The sequence below is a fragment of the Typopeltis vanoorti genome, chromosome 7, assembly GCF_054136105.1.
Source record: "Typopeltis vanoorti isolate ZY-2024b chromosome 7, IOZ_Tvanoo_1.0, whole genome shotgun sequence".
Classification (NCBI taxonomy): Eukaryota; Metazoa; Arthropoda; class Arachnida; order Uropygi; family Thelyphonidae; genus Typopeltis; species Typopeltis vanoorti.
The window spans coordinates 64,121,436-64,139,398 of NC_143555.1; the positions used below are offsets into that span (position 1 = coordinate 64,121,436).

General features: G+C 37.1%; 1 protein-coding gene across 2 annotated transcripts in view; it reads left to right on the forward strand.

The window, feature by feature from the left end:
* The window catches only part of Nup98-96 (nuclear pore complex protein Nup98-96), a 610,292-nt gene that overhangs the window by 536,379 nt on the left and 55,950 nt on the right, over positions 1-17,963 (forward strand). For both annotated transcript variants that reach the window (XM_090395312.1, XM_090395313.1), the window contains one exon: positions 16,664-16,793. In XM_090395312.1, coding sequence (XP_090251438.1) covers positions 16,664-16,793 — 130 coding nt within the window. The remainder of the gene's footprint in view (positions 1-16,663; positions 16,794-17,963) is intronic.

Consider the following 17,963-nt stretch of genomic DNA (forward strand, 5'->3'; position numbering starts at 1 on the left):
GCCATGGAGCCCACCTTAATAAGATGTAGGACCTCCTTTTGCTACAGTGCTTGCAGCAATCTTGCAGGGCATACTTTCCACAAGCATATGATAGCGATCATTGGGATTTTTGCACCATTCTTACCATTGACATGTAATGAGGTGCTGGACTGTTGTGGGATGGATGTCCCTTGACCTTACCTGATGCTCTAGTTCATCCCACAGATGTTTAGTAGGGTTGAGATCAGGACTCTGTGGAGTCCAGTCAAGTGTGGTGATGTTCATGTCCACAAACCATGCAGTTACAGCAGCAGCATTCTTATGGCATGGTGCATTGTCCATAATGTTCAGACACCTCTCGGAATTCAATGTTGGTGGCACCACAAACAGAGGTCCGAGACCAAACCAGGAAAACAGGACCATACCATCACACTGTCACCTCTCAATGGGGTTATGCCCTCTGTTAAAAGATGTTTGCTAGTTATCTGCCACACCCACATATGCTCAGCAGGCGTAGCATGATTTGCGCTCCTCAACACAACTTTCCAAACTTCCATGTCCAACTGTACATGCCATTTACACCACTGAAGATAACACTGCATGTTAGGTCAGATAATGTGGAGCTTGTATATTGCTGTCCTACCATGGAAACCCATATTGTCAGACTTGGTTCTGAATGTTTTTGTACTGATTCTTGTTCCAATCAATGCCTGGAACTCCACATTCAATGTGTGGCCAACAAATGGCGTTTTACACATATTATCCTTCATAGCTCCATAGATACTGCAACATTATAGCACGGTCTTTGGAGTCTTTCTAATATCTTCATTTTTAATGTGATTCTGCCATTTATTTATTTATTCATATGGAGTTTCCTCCCTTTTCTCCACCGTTCCTGTTGGGGCAAGTTGAGCCCCAATAGGGACGTGTATTTATGGCTGTAGATTAGTGTGTGTTCACGGGGCTGGTGAACACACAACCATTTATTGAAAATCTCCAGGATTCATCCCGGCTCTACCAGGAAGATTGCTGTACAAGCTTCCATCAGACAAATCCTGAAGATGGAACCCGAGCTTTCTGAACTCGTACACCCAGTATCTCGGGAAGAGGTACAAATAGCCTTAAAACTTACCAAAAATGGCAAAGCTGCAGTGGATGTTATACTCCCTGAGTTCCTAAAACATCTTGGTCAACATGGCCGAACATGACTGGCTGCCCTTTTCTCAGAAATCATCATGACTTTGGTAAACTACCAAAGCTGTGGCGGGAAGCCAAAATAATTGCCGTGCCCAAACCAGGGAAAGATCCAAAGGATGTGAAAACCCTACGACCTAACTCCTTGCTTTGCACCACCTTTAAGCTCTTTGAAAGAATTCTCCTTAAAAGAATTTTGCCACTCATCGAAAGAGCACTCATGACTGAACAAGCTGACTTCAGGCCAGGAAGATGTTGCTGTGACCAGGTCCTGGCCCTGACAACTCAAATTGAAGCAGGCTTCCAGAAGAAACTTAAATCTGGAGCCACTTTCGTTGACCTAACATCTGCTTATAACACTGTCTGGATCAGTGGCCTCCTCCTAAAACTAGGAAATATTATAAAGTGTAAAAAAACTTTACAATTTTTTGAATCTATTCTCTCCAACAGAAAGATCCGAGTCCATATTGGCGGAAAAAAGAGCAGACCCAGATTCCTTCACAACTGTCTTCCTCGGAGCTCTGTGTTATCCCCTATACTTTTTAACATCTATGTGTATGGTCTACCTCATACCAGATCAAGCAAGTATATGTATGTATGCCAATAACCTAGCGATCTTGCATCAATCCACCTCCTTTACCAACCTAGAATCAACCTTGAATACAGGCCTGAACACCCTGGAAGAGTACTTCAAGCAGTGGTACTTGAAGCCAAATCCAACGAAAACAGTGTCCTCAGTATTTCACCTGTACAATGCAGAGGTGAATCGACAACTCAACCTTTCTTTCTGTGGAAAAATGGTAGAACACGAGCCTCACCCAAAATACCTTGGAGTGAGCCTGGACAGAAGCCTAACCTATAAAAGGTACATCATCAACTTCTCCAATAAAATTAAAACCAGAAATAATATCATTTCAAGGCTTGCTGGAACAACTTGTGGTTGTGGTGCAGAGGTCCTAAGGTCGTCTGCACCAGCCCTCACATTCTCTGCAGCAGAATATTGTACCCCTGTCTGGGAAAGAAGTACACACACTAACATTATAGACACCCAGCTAAACTCTACCATGTGCACAATTAGTGGAACAGTGAGAAGCACCCCCCCCTCTCTCTCTCTCTCTCTCTCTCTCTCTCTCTCTCTCTCTCTCTCTCTCTCTCTCTCCTGGCTGCCTGTTCTAACATTGCTCCACCACACATACGTAGAAGACAAGCCTCGATTAAGGAATTTAATAAAGCAATGAGCAACCCACTCCTGCCCCTACACCAGACTCTCATAAACCCACCTAGTCTTCGCCTCAAATCTAGAAAATCTCTCTGGTCCATGGACAAACTCTCTTCAGCTGCGCTGCCATCAATATCTGACATATGGAAAGAGAGAGAATACTAGTCCAACAATCTCCCAACAAACGGCTTCCTGGTAGAAGATCCCTGTGTTCCACAGCCTGGTTTTGATCTTCCTAGGAAGATTTGGTCATCAATCAACAGGATCAGAACTAATCAGGGCTACCTTCTACATAAATGGGGCTGTCAGATCACCCTTATTGTGATTGTTCTCCTGTGACTCAGACGATTACTTATATTGTGTACAACTGCCCGAGGCGCCAATTTCACGGTGTGGCTTACAGGACATCCACAAGGTGATGGATGAGACCTTGAATTGGCTTTCCAGCCTGGACCTTGACCTGTAGTTGGTATGGTGGTGGCGGTGGTTATGGAGGAAACAGAAGATCATGGTCCATCTCACCACGAAGACATTATTCTCATAATCCTCATCATAGTATCAGCAGAACTCCTCCTTGTGTTAGAAGATGATGTTGATTAACCTCGGATACAGCTACATTTATGTTGTGAAGTGTTGTGAGAACATGCAGCCTTGTCATACTTGTTGCGGCAGGATGGTAATTGTCCCTGGCTTGATTATGACAAGTTACTTTTGCTTTATTTTTTAAAAAAAAGGAAAGACTTAGAAAGCAGGTTGTGCCTTTTATGTAATGAACTTTTATATGTTAAAATTTTCATCATTTGTTTCTGAAAATTGTGATTGTACTTTTCACTTACCAGTTTCGTGTAGCCATAAACATAAATAAATAAACGGGGCTGGTATGCCTGCTTGCAGGATGAAAAATCCAGATGAACTGAGGAGGAAAAACCCTGCTGTCCACACCCAAGACCGATTCTGGATTGATGCCATTGGTTTACTCTCCTAATTTTTCTCAGAACCCTCATATCTGTGGTCTTTATTATTTGATCAACCAACTCTCAGATACATAACTTAAAACTGGTTTGAACACTTTCTTGTATACTGCTAGTTTGGTGTTTGACTAATTTCTCTCTTATTCCGCACAAATTTATTCAACTGACTACCCACCATATCAGCTTTGCTTATTCTGTTTACTATTTCCATATTTAACCTGTCATCTTCACTAAAAACTGTGGATAAATAGCTGAATTATTTTACTTGTTCTGTATCTCTATTCAGAATGCAGCTGAAGTTTTCTATACTCTAACCTATTTTCATAATTTTGTCTTTTTATTGCTGATTTTCATGCCAAATTTGTTAGAGCTATTATTCAATTTAGTTAATTAATCCTGGAGACTTGCACTAGATGTGTTTAGAAATATAACATTATCTGCATAAAGCAAAGAGCTAAGTTTTATATTTCCAATTCTAATATCAGGCTTAATGCCACTTTCTTTCATAATGTGATCCATATAGATGAAGAATAAGAATGGAGATAATGTGCATTCTGGTCTGACCCTTGATTTTACATCAAACCAATCCTCCTGTATTTCCTTCAATTCTAAGTGCTGATTGATTAAATATAAACTATATATTGCTCTGAATAATGTTCCATTCACTCCCATATAATTGTAGTGTTTTGAAAAGCTTTTCTCTGGGCACCTTGTTGTATCTGTTTTCCAGATCTACAAAACTTAACTACAGACCCTTGTCATATTCCCATGATTTCTTAACTATTTGTCTTGAACCCGGCTTGTTCGTCTCTTCCATAATCTTTCTCAACCTCTTTTCAAGTATGCCTGCATAAATCTAAATTTTACCTGGAACACGTAGAGAAATTCCTCTGCAATTTTTGCATTCAGTTTTATATCCTTTTTTATAGATGGGTGGTTTGAGAGCTCTACTCCAATCATTGGGAATTTGAGCTTCTGACCAGGCCCTCTAAATTATGCAGTATAACCAATGCAAAACTTTTATACATCCATACTTAAGCATTTCCTGTCAAATATCATCTACTCCTGCTGCCTTTCCACAATTTAACTTGGGGTAGCTTTTTCTACCCCGAGTAGAAAATTTGAAAGTATGGTTCTGTCATGACTTGGTTTGTTTAACAGTCATTGAAAGTAATTACTCCAGGCATCTAGGATACTCTTATCTTCAGTTTTTCATGTCACCTTTATCATCTTTGATTCCTTTTACAGTACGCTTTCCTCCATATCTAAACTTCTTCAATAAGAATCTTTTGCTGCCTTCCTGATATTTATTTTCTATATTCTTACCAAAGTCTTCCCATGACTCTTGTTTAGCTATTTTTACACACAGCTTAGCTCTCTTACTGTAAGGTTTGTTTCTTGTTTTCAATTTGTCTCATTTTTTCTTGAATAATGTTTGTACAGTTGAGTCTACAATTTACTTGTAAAAGCTGTTCAACTTTAATTATTTTTAAAACTTTCTTACATACTGTTATTTTCAATGTGATATCCATTTTTATCCTGCTTAGTAATAAGTAATGGTCACTTTCAATTTCAGATCCTCTGTACACTCTTGTATCCTGAACCACCATGATATTACTATTAACAATAACTGGTAATTAGTTTACGGAATTAACAACGCATATAAAGTATATTAATTAAATGTAACTTTAATAAATAACTTCTATATTTCGGCAACGTCATGTTGCCATCTTCAGGAACATAAAGATGTGGTATGTGCACGCAGGCACTAACAAAAGCAAATGAGGAAGAAAGCAAGAAACTAATATTGTTCCTAAAGTCCTAATGGTGCCCTCTGGTGGGCTAATTTGGTTGACTTGGCAGTTGGGCTGAAGTTCTCAAAATGTAAGTCTCCCAAATTTGGGGTAGTTTCATGCACCCAAATTTGTTGAGGTTAGGAACGTTTTTTAGAGCTGCTGAAGATTCCTTGAATAATCTTTTGTATTTAAACTTGCTGCGGTGTATTATTTTTGTTTTCTTTCAACGAATTCTATGGTGGGTATCTAAGGCATGGTCTGCCAGCCCAGAGCGGCTGTATTGGTGAAACCGGATGTAGTCTTTGTGTTCTGAAATCCTGATATTTGTTGTTCTGCCTGTTTGGCCAAAGTAGGACAATTTGCAGCTGCAAGGGACCTGGCATACACCAGGTAGGTCTAGGGGAAGTGGTAGCAATCATGTCCCTTCTCAATTCTTTCTTATAGCAGACTCACACGACTGTTACTTTCTTATTCATTTTTTGTTTCTTTCAACAACTCTTTCATATCTTATTGTAATGCATATTTCTCCCATTTCAAATCCTTTGTTCCTGCCAAAGCAATAAGGGATGCCAACTTTTTATATGGTCTGTAACAAGAAGTAAGGTCATATTTATTATTAAATTTATTTATTAAAAAATCCAAAAAATACTCAAACCAGTAAACCACAACCCCCCTCCACAATAAAGATTACACCAAATCTACCACCATCCCCTACATCCAGCGCACCTCTGAGAAAATAACCAATATCCTCAGAAAATATGACCTTACTTCTTGTTACAGACCATATAAAAAGTTGGCATCCCTTATCCGCTCTACCAAAGACCAACCACTTCCCCTAGACCTACCTGGTGTATACCAGGTCCCTTGCAGCTGCAAATTGTCCTACTTTGGCCAAACAGGCAGAACAACAAATATCAGGATTTCAGAACACAAAGACTACATCCGGTTTCACCAGTACAGCCGCTCTGGGCTGGCAGACCATGCCTTAGATACCCACCATAGAATTCGTTGGAAGAAAACAAAAATAATACACCGCAGCAAGTTTAAATACGAAAGATTATTCAAGGAATCTTCAGCAGCTCTAAAAAACGTTCCTAACCTCAACGAATTTGAGTGCGTGAAGCTACCCCAAATTTGGGAGACTTACATTTTGAGAACTTGAGCCCAATTGCCAAGTCAACCAAATTAGCCCACCAGAGGGCACCATTAGGACTTTAAGAACAATATTAGTTTCTTGCTTTCTTCCTCGTTTGCTTTTGTTAGTGCCTGCGTGCACATACCATATCTTTATGTTCCTGAAGATGGCAACGTGACGTTGCCAAAATATAGAAGTTATTTATTAAAGTTACCTTTAATTAATATACTTTATATGCATTGTTAATTCCGTAAAACTGATTATCAGTTATGTATGACCAACGTATACGCCTTGCTACTACTATCAACAGTGACATAGTAAGGATGCATTTTTGGAAATTATGGAGACAACTACCGTGTTTGAATAAAAACTTTAGTTTACTATTACTAAAATTTTACAATTCGACATTTCGACCTTAATGTCAAGGTCATCTTCTGGAGCGTACAAATATACACAAGAAACAAGCTATACTACAATCATACTGGTTCGTTAAAGACACTGACTAACCGCTACCACAATTGTTGGCCTGACCTCTGGTGAAAAAAAAAAAAAAATTATACATGAACGCTAGAGTCCTATTATTTGTGTTGTCTACTATATACATATATTAACATCATTCCAGCCAGTTGGAGTGGAATGGTTTCTAATAATAGTAGATTGGCTAGAGTCCTGACTTATGTTGAATCTTTCAAATTAGGTTGGCTGAATGTGTGCCATCCAGATCCTTGGAATTTTCATACCATCTTTATTGTTGATATTTGGGTGGTTTATCAGGATTTCGCAGGATTCTTTAAATTTTCTTTCGTACTATGTTTTTGTGCGGTGTAAGGAGCAGGTGCTTTTCCAGTTGATTTGGTGTAAGGTGTTGAGTGCATGGTCTGAGAGGCTTGCTTCACCATAATGGTTATATTTAATGTGTCTAATGTGTTCTTTCTTGCGTATAGGGATTGTCCGTCCTGTTTCTCCAATGTACGGTAAGTTACAGGTGCAGCGGATGCAATAGACTCCAGGATGTGCTAATGGGAGGAGAGGATCCTTAGAGGAGTTGAATATGGTTTTAAGTTTAGTGGGTGGTTTAAAGGTGGCATTGAGGTTATAATGTTGTAGGATTCTGTTGATTTTTTCTGATAACCCTTTAATGTATGGGATGGCTATGGTTTTACTGTAATCTAGATTCGTTTTTGTTGTGGTTTTATAGAGTATTTTATTGACAGTATTTTTGTTATAGCCATTGTTTATGAATGTGTCACTAATGATTTTTAGTTCTTGTTTCAGGGCTTGCTGGTTAGAGCAAATAGTTGTGGCTCTGTTTTTAAGGGTGTTTATGACTCCATATTTTTGTGCTGGGTGGTGATATGAATTCGCATGTATGTATTGGCCCGTGCGTGTCGGTTTTCGGTAGACCGTGAAGGATAGATTGCCTGAAGGAAGACGTCCTGTTCCTAGACACTAGTGTGTCTAGGAACAGGAGCAAATTTTGGTTTTCGATTTCGATGGTAAATTGTATGCACTCGTGTTGTTTGTTTAGGTGGCTGAGGAATGTGTTTAGCGTTTGTCGACCGTGTGGCCAGATCGCGAACACGTCGTCAACGTATCTGAGCCAGATTGTAGGTCGAAGCGTGGCGGAATCAAGAGCCCTTTGCTCAAAGGTTTCCATGTAGAAGTTCGCGATTGGGGGGGATAATGGTGAGCCCATGGCCGTACCTTCCTTTTGTAGGTAGAATTTTTTTGCCACACGAAGTAACCGGACTTTAGTACGTGGGCAAAGAGGGCCGTAATGTTGGGCGGAAATTTGTTCTGTAGTAGGAGAATTGTGTCATTGATGGGGACATTAGTGAAAAGGGCAGAAACGTCAAAACTGACTAATAAGTCGTCTTTGTCGAGTGTTATGTTTTTGATTATGTTTATAAAGTGTTGTGTGTTTTTTACGTAGGAGGGGGAATGACCTACCAACTCCTTGAGTGTTGCCGCTAATTTCTTGGCTAGGTGGTATTGGGACTGTCTATTCCTTCCACTATTGGTCGAAGGGGCACATTTTGTTTGTGTATTTTCAGAACCCCATATATTCTGGGTGTGTGGGCGTAGTGGGGTTTGAGTTTTTTAACTGTGTCTGGTGGCCAAGAAGTGACGGACTTTAGTAGTTTTTCTGTTTTGTCTTTATCCTCTTTGTTGGGTTATAATTTACCTTTTTATATGTGTTGTTATCGGCTACAAGTTGGTTCATTTGCAGTATGTATGTTGACCTGTCAAGGACAACAGTGGCACTGCCTTTATCAGCTTTCGTTATAATTATGTTTTGTTTGGCTTTTAATGATTTAATTGCTGCTAATTCTGTTTTAGTCAGGTTGTTCTGTATGGTTTTCTTGGTATTTAGGACAGATCCCTACCTAACAACATAGCAGACAAAATACGACTAGAAACCAGTAATGTCCTAAATACCAAGAAAACCATACAGAACAACCTGACTAAAACAGAATTAGCAGCAATTAAATCGTTAAAAGCCAAACAAAACATAATAATAGCGAAAGCTGATAAAGGCAGTGCCACTGTTGGCACTGCCTTTATCAGCTAGGAGTTGGTAGGTCATTCCCCCTCCTACGTAAAAAAACACACAACACTTTATAAACATAATCAAAAACATAACACTCGACAAAGACGACTTATTAGTCAGTTTTGACGTTTCTGCCCTTTTCACTAATGTCCCCATCAATGACACAATTCTCCTACTACAGAACAAATTTCCGCCCGACATTACGGCCCTCTTTGCCCACGTACTAAAATCCGGTTACTTCGTGTGGCAAAACAAATTCTACCTACAAAAGGAAGGTACGGCCATGGGCTCATCATTATCCCCCCCCCAATCGCGAACTTCTACATGGAAACCTTTGAGCAAAGGGCTCTTGATTCCGCCACGCTTCGACCTACAATCTGGCTCAGATACGTTGACGACGTGTTCGCGATCTGGCCACACAGTCGACAAACGCTAAACACATTCCTCAGCCACCTAAACAAACAACACGAACGCATACAATTTACCATCGAAATCGAAAACCAAAATTCGCTCCCGTTCCTAGACACACTAGTTACACGTGTTCCTTCAGGCAATCTATCCTTCACGGTCTACCGAAAACCGACACGCACGGGCCAATACATACATGCGAATTCATATCACCACCCAGCACAAAAATATGGAGTCATAAACACCCTTAAAAACAGAGCCACAACTATTTGCTCTAACCAGCAAGCCCTGAAACAAGAACTAAAAATCATTAGTGACACATTCATAAACAATGGCTATAACAAAAATACTGTCAATAAAATACTCTATAAAACCACAACAAAAACGAATCTAGATTACAGTAAAACCATAGCCATCCCATACATTAAAGGGTTATCAGAAAAAATCAACAGAATCCTACAACATTATAACCTCAATGCCACCTTTAAACCACCCACTAAACTTAAAACCATATTCAACTCCTCTAAGGATCCTCTCCTCCCATTAGCACATCCTGGAGTCTATTGCATCCGCTGCACCTGTAACTTACCGTACATTGGAGAAACAGGACGGACAATCCCTATACGCAAGAAAGAACACATTAGACACATTAAATATAACCATTATGGTGAAGCAGGCCTCTCAGACCATGCACTCAACACCTTACACCGCACAAAAACATGGTACGAAAGAAAATTTAAAGAATCCTGCGAAATCCTGATAAACCACCCAAATATCAACAATAAAGATGGTATGAAAATTCCAAGGATCTGGATGGCACACATTCAGCCAACCTAATTTGAAAGATTCAACATAAGTCAGGACTCTAGCCAATCTGCTATTATTAGAAACCATTCCACTCCAACTGGCTGGAATGATGTTAATATATGTATATAGTAGACAACACAAATAATAGGACTCTAGCGTTCATGTATAATTTTTTTTTTTTTTTTTTTTTTTTTTTTTTTTCACCAGAGGTCAGGCCAACAATTGTGGTAGCGGTTAGTCAGTGTCTTTAACGAACCAGTATGATTGTAGTATAGCTTGTTTCTTGTGTATATTTGTACGCTCCAGAAGATGACCTTGACATAAAGGTCGAAACGTCGAATTGTAAAATTTTAGTAATAGTAAACTAAAGTTTTTATTCAAACACGGTAGTTGTCTCCATAATTTCCAAAAATGCATTCGAATCACCGTGCAAGCCTAAAAGAAAGGACATAGTAAGGATTTTCGTATTTCTTGTGTCTTCTCTCCATGTGAACTTGTGCACATTTTTATGTTGAAACATGGTGTTAGTAATGATTAGTCCATGTCCAGAGCAGAAGTCCAGTAAATACTATTATTATTAAATAATAAAATAACACGTAAAAACCACAGTGATAACTTTAACTAGTAAAAGGACAGATATTTCGTACTAAAATTAATAGTACATCTTCAGTGTCTGTACCAGTAATAGGAATGGAATACAAGCAAAACGTTTGGTGGATCACCTATTAAAATACAATTGTTACCACGTGCTAGGAAATAATAGAAATAACAAATTTAATCTGTTAAGATAAATGGTTTTTTACATAAGATAAAAGTGTCCCAGATCTTTGAGAGAGAGACATACAGTCATTTCTATTTAAATTTGGTCAGTGCAAGATAATTTCACAACTTTCTTTGAATAAGAAGCGTTCATATTTGAATCTGCATCTATGGAGGAGAACTGCTTTATCCCACTGGACACTATCAGTTGAGTCAATACTGTGCTGTGCCAGACCAGACTTCAGAGGTTTGTTATAATCAATATAATATTGATGTTCTTTTATTCTTTTTTCCAAATAACGGCCAGTTTGTCCAAAATAAGAGACATCATCAGATTGCATTCTATATTATGTAAGAAATCAAGATAAGGAATGTGTGAAGGAATAACAGCAAAATCAAGGCCCTTTGCTAAAGCACTGGTTTCAGCGGTGGATAATGGGCGATCGGAAATGCTTGTTATATAAACAAGCATTTCTTTTGCTTGTTATATAAAGAGTTGTATTTTTGCATAAGATTTTGAAAATTTCTCTCATAAGACCGGGATAAGGATTGTTTTGATAAGCGAAGAACAGTATCCAAAAATTCTTCATTAAGAACAGCTGAAATGTCTTCTTCGAGAACTGATATAGAATTGATATTAGAAGCTAATTCTTTTTTGGCAGTACGAATTAAGGAAAAACTTGCGCATATATAAATAGAGTGGGCTCCAGGAGACTGAATTGTTTCTTTAAATCTAGCGAAAGTGGGAATAACTTTAGTATCACGGCACTTTGAGAAAGGCAATCTGTGCTCGAAGCTTACCTTGTACAGCCGATAACTTTCCTAATTTTCCTGTTAGTTTAGTAAACTCTTCCCCGTGAAGGATGATGATTCTAATTTGTAGTGGAACCTGTGGCATAGTAATTAAATAATAAAGTAACACATAAAAACCACAGTGATATTTTTAATTAGTAAAAGGACAGATATTCGTACTAAATATCAATTCTATATCAGTTCTCGAAGAAGACATTTCTGCTGTTCTTAATGAAGAATTATTGGATATTGTTCTTCACTTATCAAAACAATCCTTATTCCGGTCTTATGAGAGAAATTTTCAAAATCTTATGCAAAAATACAACACTTTATATAACAAGTAAAAGAAAAACCTTACCTCTGACAGTACGTCTACAAATAAATGGATTGTAAACATTTCCGATTGCCCATTATCCACCACTGAAACCAGTGCTTTAGCTAAAGGCCTTGATTTTGCTGTTATTCCTTCACGCATTCCTTATCTTGATTTCTTACATAATATAGAACGCAATCTGTCAGGACTTCCTAGCGAAGATGCCAACAAACTACGTTTTGAAGTTGCGACTTTGTTATTCAAAAGCAAATTACCTCCATGTAATTTATCAAATGCTGAAATTAAAGTCTAACTTCTTTAAGAAAAGATAATACAGTATCCATTTCTAAGGCTGATAAAGGAAAAGCTATTGTAATTATGAATAAGACTGACTATGAGACAAAAGTATCCAGCCTATTAGAAGACACCACAACCTACCAAGAGATCACACATAATCCTACTAATTCACAAATTAAACAGCTAAATAAATTACTTGATGAGGTTATAAGTTGGGATCCTAACTACGTGGATAAAATATTAGAAGACACCACAACCTACCAAGAGATCACACGTAATCCTACTAATTCACAAATTAAACAGCTAAATAAATTACTTGATGAGGTTATAAGTTGGGATCCTAACTACATGGATAAAATATTAGAAGACGCCACAACCTACCAAGAGATCACACGTAATCCTACTAATTCACAAATTAAACAGCTAAATAAATTACTTGATGAGGTTACAAGTTGGGATCCTAACTACGTGGATAAAATACGCACCTACTTTGGAAGAACTCCTCATCTTTATGGATTCCCGAAAATCCATAAAGAAGGCTGTCCTGTACGACCTATCGTAAATTGCATTGACTCTCCAACTTATCGGATTGCAAAAGTATTATCATGTTCCTTAAGTGCTCTCACTGGTCATTCCAGATCCTATATAAAAAACTCGACAGATTTTCTTGATATAAAAAATCAAGGATATAAAAATTACAGATTCTGAAATGTTAGTCAGTTTTGACATCATTTCTCTGTTCACCAATATCCCATTAACCGACACAGTCAATTCTTTATATGAAGATTACCCTCCAGATATCGCAAGGATATTCGAATATGTCATCCACTCAGGTTATTTCTGTTGGAAAAACAAAATCTACAAACAAATTGAAGGTACTGCCATGGTTAGCCCTCTGTCTCAAACTACTATTTGAAACAATTCAAAGCTACTGTGTTCTCATCCATTCATCCTCAACCATCTCTTTGGTACCACTGCATTGATGATGTTTTTGCTGTTTGGCCACACACTGAAGATGAATTTTCCACCTTTCTACAGCAGATAAATAACCTTCACCCATGCATCCAATTCAATATGGAAAAAGAAAACTCTGGTACTTAACCATTTTTGGACATCCTCCTTACTAGAACATCTTCTGGTACCTTATCTACCAGCGTCTTTCGAAAACCCACATTTACTGGCAGATACATTCACAAAAAGTCTGCCCACCACATGTCTCAAAAATTTGGCATTCTTAAATCTCTAATTCATAGAGCACATAAAGTTTGCTCTTCCCCAATAATCTTATAACAAGAACTTTCCATCATTAAAAAGATAATGGAATCAAATGATTACAACTCCAATCAAATCCAACAGATACTTAACTCTTATGTTCCAACACCTACAGTTTCTTCAACAGTCCACAGAGATCCTATTCCATACCTTCCAGAAATCTCAGAACCTATAGGTAGAATTCTAAAAAAGTATTAATTGATTCCAATATATATTCCTATCAACAAAATTTCTTCTTTATTACCTTCTACAAAGGATAAACTGTCTTCTCTATCTTTGGCTGGCGTTTACCAAATACCTTGCGAATATGATGTCTCTTATTTTGGACAAACTGGCCGTTCTTTGGAAAAAAGAATAAAAGAACATCAATATTATATTGATTATAACAAACCTCTGAAGTCTGGTTTGGCATAGCACAGTATTGACTCTACTCAGAGTGTCCAGTGGGATAAAGCAGTTCCCCTCCATAGATGCAGATTCAAATATGAACGCTTACTCAAAGAAAGTTGTGAAACTATCTTACACTGACCGAATTTAAATAGAAATGACTGTATGTCTCTCTCAAAGATCTGGGAGACTTTTATCATATGTAAAAAAAAAACATTTATTTTAATAGATTAAATTTGTTATTTCAATTATTTCCTAGCACGCAGTAACAGATCCATCGAACGTTTTGCCTGTTACAGACACTGAAGATGTACTATTAATTTTAGTACGAAATATCTGTCCTTTTACTAATTAAAGATATCACTGTGGTTTTTACGTGTTACTTTATTATTTAATTACTATGCCATAGGTTCCACTAAAAATTACTATTATTATTAGCTTTGCCATTTTTTCCAAATTTTCCCCAAATGTTTCTGTATGTCTGTTGGGATTATTTCCTACTCTGCTGTTCAGATCTCCAACAAGGAGTCGCTTAAGGATCAAAGCCAAATAAGTTGGAGGAGGCGTCTACATTGCCTTTAAAGAATGTGGAGACCTAATGTCCAATCCTCACCTTCCTACGGCACCCTGTTAATAGGTATCTACTGAGTACTGAACAAATGAAGATGGGCTGGAAATTTGGGACTTAGCTGACCAAATTGCACTCTATTGGCTTAAACCACAAATGTATATGATGGTACAACATGATATATATTTTTTTATTTATTCATGATACCCATAATGGTGCACTGACTGTAAAAATCAACATGTAAAATTCCAAATAGTGAATCTTAAGCTTAAAAAATTAAATATTTAAAATAAATATTAAATAATAGAGAGTTTCTGTGTTGCTCCAGAGACAGATGTTGGCAGTTCTTCCTCTTTGTCCAGATGAGAAAGCTTGCTGGAGCAGGAGGATGCTATGGACCTCAGGATAATGTAGATGATGGAGATCTTTCAGTGAACAGATAGAGGTAGCTAATTTATGATATGGCTTGAAGACATTCTGTATGTGATACCTTTTTTAAAACATGAGATTTTTTCTGAGGTCACTCTGATTGGAATTGATGTTTTGTGTTCTGGATTGGGGGGGGGGGGGGCAGATTGTTCTGTGGATAAACTAGTGTGTCTCAGCAAATGGTTCTAGCTTCCTTAGCTAAGCTTTTGATAACACATAATAACATCAACAGTAAACACCTAGGGATCCGTTTCACATAGAAAATGAAAACGATAGTTGCCTGCCCTTCCTTGACACTGTGGTCCATCAACTACCCAACATATTCTAATCCTTTTGCATCTATAGGACACTTTCCCACACCATATTTTGATATGGTGCAATCAAAACCTTAGCTAATCGAGCTAGAACTGTTAGCTTAGACCACAGTAGTCTATCCATAGAAATCAGTTGTGATTAGACTAGTGTCTGAAGGGAAAATTAGCAGAACACTGTTTCCACTCCCAAATCCAACTCCTCTCCCCAAAATGTAAGGAAAAAAAAAAGAAATCAGTTACTATTCCCTACACTAGGTTATCTTTAAAAAAAAGCTCACAAGTTCTTAATTGATATGACATACACATGCTGCCTTCAAGCCATATCGTAAATTAGCTTCTTTGTTCGATTTCTCATGAAATCAAACCGAGACATCTTGGCTGCTGTTGTTCTGCTATGCATAGGTGCCATACAGACAATATATAGTTCAAGGAAATGTACATTTTACATAAATCTAAATAACTCAGTCTATCTTGCACACTCATAAAACAAACAAATACAATAAATTAACTCGGTATTATTAGCAAAAATTTGAAAAAAATTACTTATCTTTCTATAGCATTATGAATCAATAATGTTCATCAAATAAGTATAATAGAAGAATATCTGATAATGTATGTCCCTTCATGACCTGATAGTTCTGAGCAGCACATTTTATCCAAAAAGATCCTTTTTTCTGTGAAAATGTCATATATGTAACCATCTATAATGACCAGTGAATGTGGAGAAATTGCTTTTTATTATTATTATTTATTTATTTAATAATAACACTATGTAACACTGACACTGTCAGTAACACTATGTAAAATTTATTTTATAGTGTTACTGACAGTGTCACATGAAACTATTTTTTGTTGATACTGATTTGGGAAAACCTGCCAAACTATATATTTGTGGAGAAAAAAAAAAAAAAAAAGATTAATGTATTTTCTATTGGTCCATTCATCTGTAGGTGAATAACTAGAAAGAATTAATGGCACATTCAGTATTTTTTATTATTATTATTATTTATTTATTTATTTTTTTTATAGCTGTGTTAGAGCCCTGGAAATAGGCTTCGTAATTGGAGGATATTTTGCATTCACTGTCTCCTGACCTTAACATTCCACTTTAATATAGTTTTTGTGTGCTCTGTAGCTGAAGGGATAATTATTCTGCTTTGTCATTGAGATGCAGAGTCAGATCCCATAGTCTTTCCAGTTTTAGAAATTTATTGGGACAATTTTAATGATTTTTGATCACTCGCCATAACACCACCTTGCTTAATGGATGCCTGAAGTGACATAAAAATCATGTTCTGTTTTTATGCCTTAACAGCATACCTTGTCAGCATTGTCCAAAATTATGAACTGTATTACATTTAAAAAAAAAAAAAAAAGGTTAAAAAGGAATTACTGTTTTGAAAAATTAGAATAGTAAAATAATTTGAATTTTTTATGATTTTATTTTTGCTTTATATATATATATATTTAAGGAGGGAAACATCTGTAAAAGAGCTGTTGCTTCGAAATATATCAATAGAACAAAATCAAGGATTGCAAGTGATAGAAACGTTTCTCACTGATAAACTACAAGTTCCTAAGGAATGGATTTTTCAAGCAAAGGTAAACTGTTTCTTATTTAAGATTAAGAAAGTTATCAGACCTTTCTGCAAAATTTTTTCTTGGATAAATAAACCACTCAAAATATATTAGAAGTAATCTAAAATTTCATCTTATGTATCTTATTTAATTTTCTGCCAAACTTCTTAAATATCAATTTATATTTAAGGAGGCTTCAAATGGTTAATAGTTTATTTAGCCTGTTAACTGGTCAAGTTTGTGTGTGTAGGATAATGCTAAATGTAAAATATCTCTGCAATTTTTTTTTTTTATCTACTGATCATTATGTTGGACAAAAACTAAAGAATTTGAATCTTGCCAATATTTCCATGATGATAGTGATTGTACTATACATCTGTAGCTATACTTTTGAAATCATCTCCTATTTCAATAAATGTAGGGTAGTGATCCTTACTCTAATCACATAATGCATTCAAAATTGATTATTCTTCTTGAGTGGAAATTTATTCACTGAATTAAATATGTAATCCACCAACAGTTGTGTATTATGTGCCATCCAGTCATTTTCAATGCTTGGTAATCTTGTGAACAAAGGCTTTCCATCCCACTTAGCCTCTTGTAGTTGTAAGTTCTTTTATGTTGTCCATCCAACTATTTTTCAGTCTTCCTCTTCTTCTTCCCCAACATAACTGCCTTTTTCAATTGATTTATTTATTGTTATGACAAAAGCAGTTACAGGTGAATGTCCGGACCAGAAAGCCAATCTAGGGCCTCATCTGCCACGATGAAATTGGCACTGTGGACAGTCATTCACAATATGAGTGATCATTTGGGCTACAGGGGAATAGTCACAATAAGGGTGGTCTGATAGTCTCCATTTAGGCAGTAGATAGCCACATCTGCCCTATTCTGATCCTGTTGATAGATGGCCAAATCTTCCTAGGAAGGGCAAAACCAGGCTGCAGAGCACAGGGATCTTCAACCAGGAAACCATGGACCAGTGTTCTCTCCACATGTCAGGTGTTGATGGTAAGGCAGCTGAAGAGAGTTCGCCCATGGACCAGAAAGGATTTTGTGTTTTTAGGCGAATACCAGGTGGATTTATGAGAGTCTGGTGCAGGAGCAGGTTGCCCATTACTTTATTAAATACAGTGGTATCTCGTTAATCCGAACTAATAAAAACTGCTCGGTCGGATTAGCAAATTTCCTCCC